At 47.4% G+C, this 1,664-nt stretch overlaps 1 protein-coding gene across 1 annotated transcript in view; it reads left to right on the top strand.

Annotated features, from left to right (window-relative positions):
- egflam (EGF-like, fibronectin type III and laminin G domains) overlaps positions 1-276 on the top strand; it is a gene marked incomplete at both ends in the record, with an annotated part of 35,822 nt that extends 35,546 nt beyond the window's left edge. The window contains one exon of the mRNA XM_080532929.1: positions 125-276. Coding sequence (XP_080389055.1) covers positions 125-276 — 152 coding nt within the window. The remainder of the gene's footprint in view (positions 1-124) is intronic.
- Between the last annotated feature and the right edge of the window lie 1,388 nt (positions 277-1,664).

The following is a 1,664-nucleotide window of genomic DNA, read 5'->3' as shown; positions in this document are numbered from 1 at the left end:
GATGGTGATGATGATGATGGTGATGATGATGATGATGATGATGGTGATGATGATGAAGACTGGTAGTCAGAGGAGTAACCCGAGGTGTGTGTGTGTGTGTGTGTGTGTGTGTGTGTGTCTGCAGGGGGTATGAAGGAGGTGGCCCTGCACACTAACAGGCAGTACCTGCGGGGGCTGGTGGGCTGTGTGTCCCACTTCACCCTGTCCACTGACTACCACCTGGCCCTGGTGGAGGACGCTGCTGACGGCAAGAACATCAACACCTGTACTAACTAACCCTAACTACCCCCCCGAACCCCTAACTACCCCCGCTGACCCCTAACTACCCCCCCTAACCCCTAACTACCCCCCCGAACCCTAACTACCCCCCCGAACCCCTAACTACCCCCCCCCGACCCCTAACTACCCCCCCGAACCCTAACTACCCCCCCTAACCCCTAACTACCCCCCTAACCCCTAACTACCCCCCCTAACCCCTAACTACCCCCCCGACCCCTAACTACCCCCCCTAACCCCTAACTACCCCCCTAACCCCTAACTACCCCCCCTAACCCCTAACTACCACCTAGTTTGTGTCTGGGGTAGTTTGTCTGTTCTGCCCTCCTGTGGGGTAGTTTGTGTCTGGGGTAGTTTGTGTCTGGGGTAGTTTGTGTCTGGGGTAGTTGGCTGTGAGACCAAGTCGTTCACCAAGGGGCTGGATGGCGTGGCGGAGGGGCAGACGAGGAGAAATCTACGGCACATTTCCTGGAGAAACGAGGGTTGCATCTTTACAACCTCACTGATGGACAATTACAAGGGATGATTTCCATGTATTATATCTATTTATTTTTTCTACATCTTTATTGGAAATCCGTTCAAGAACCGGAACAATTTTTAGTAACGTGCTGTAGGATGTTTTTGATAAAGCGACAGAATAATATTATGTCCTAGTGGAGTTTGTAAGAAAACAAACCGTTTTTTTTTCTTTTCTTTTTTCTGCTGTTGGCCCATGGAGACACTGTTGTAATGTGGTGTTGTCATGTCTGTATACTCTTGTTCATAGACTACACTGTTTTTGACTTTCATTTCATGTGAGTTTGTGTGTTTGCAGGCTGTTTGTTTGAAAGTGGCTATAGTGTTGGACGCTGAAGAAGATAGAGACGGTGTTCTCTGACCTTCTAGAAGTTTCTTCTTTTCTCTCTTTCCCCCTTTCTTAAAAAAACCCCATCTCTCTTTCTCTCCTTCCGAGAGCGACGTGCCCGTTGTGTGAAGATGTGCCCTATCATAGTGGCCCACTCTGAGAAGAACAGAATAGAAGATTAGAGCTTTTCTAAAAATGGAAACCACCCTCGTAACTGTAAACAATGTACTGTACTGTACATCCCAGCCCTGTAGCTGTGATTTCACTCATGACTGATGATTGTGTGTGTGTGTGTGTGTGTGTGTATGTGCGCGTGTGTGTGTGTGTGTACATGTGTGTGCGTGTGTGTGCGTGTGTGTGTGTATATGTGTGTTCGCTTGCACCGAGGACATTCTGAGAATGTTCTGTGTCGATATTTTATTTGATTATTTTCTCTTTTTTTTGTAGTTGCAAATATTATGTTTGTGTTTTTGTCTTTTAAAAACAGGAAGTACTTCTCCCTTTGTCTAGAGAATGGCGGCGATAATGAGAGAGAGATATTTGG

The sequence above is a fragment of the Nansenia antarctica genome, assembly GCF_963989245.1.
Source record: "Nansenia antarctica genome assembly, chromosome: 5".
NCBI lineage: Eukaryota > Metazoa > Chordata > Actinopteri > Argentiniformes > Microstomatidae > Nansenia > Nansenia antarctica.
Note: the sequence above shows the minus strand (reverse complement) of the source record. Positions and strands in the feature narration are given on the sequence as shown.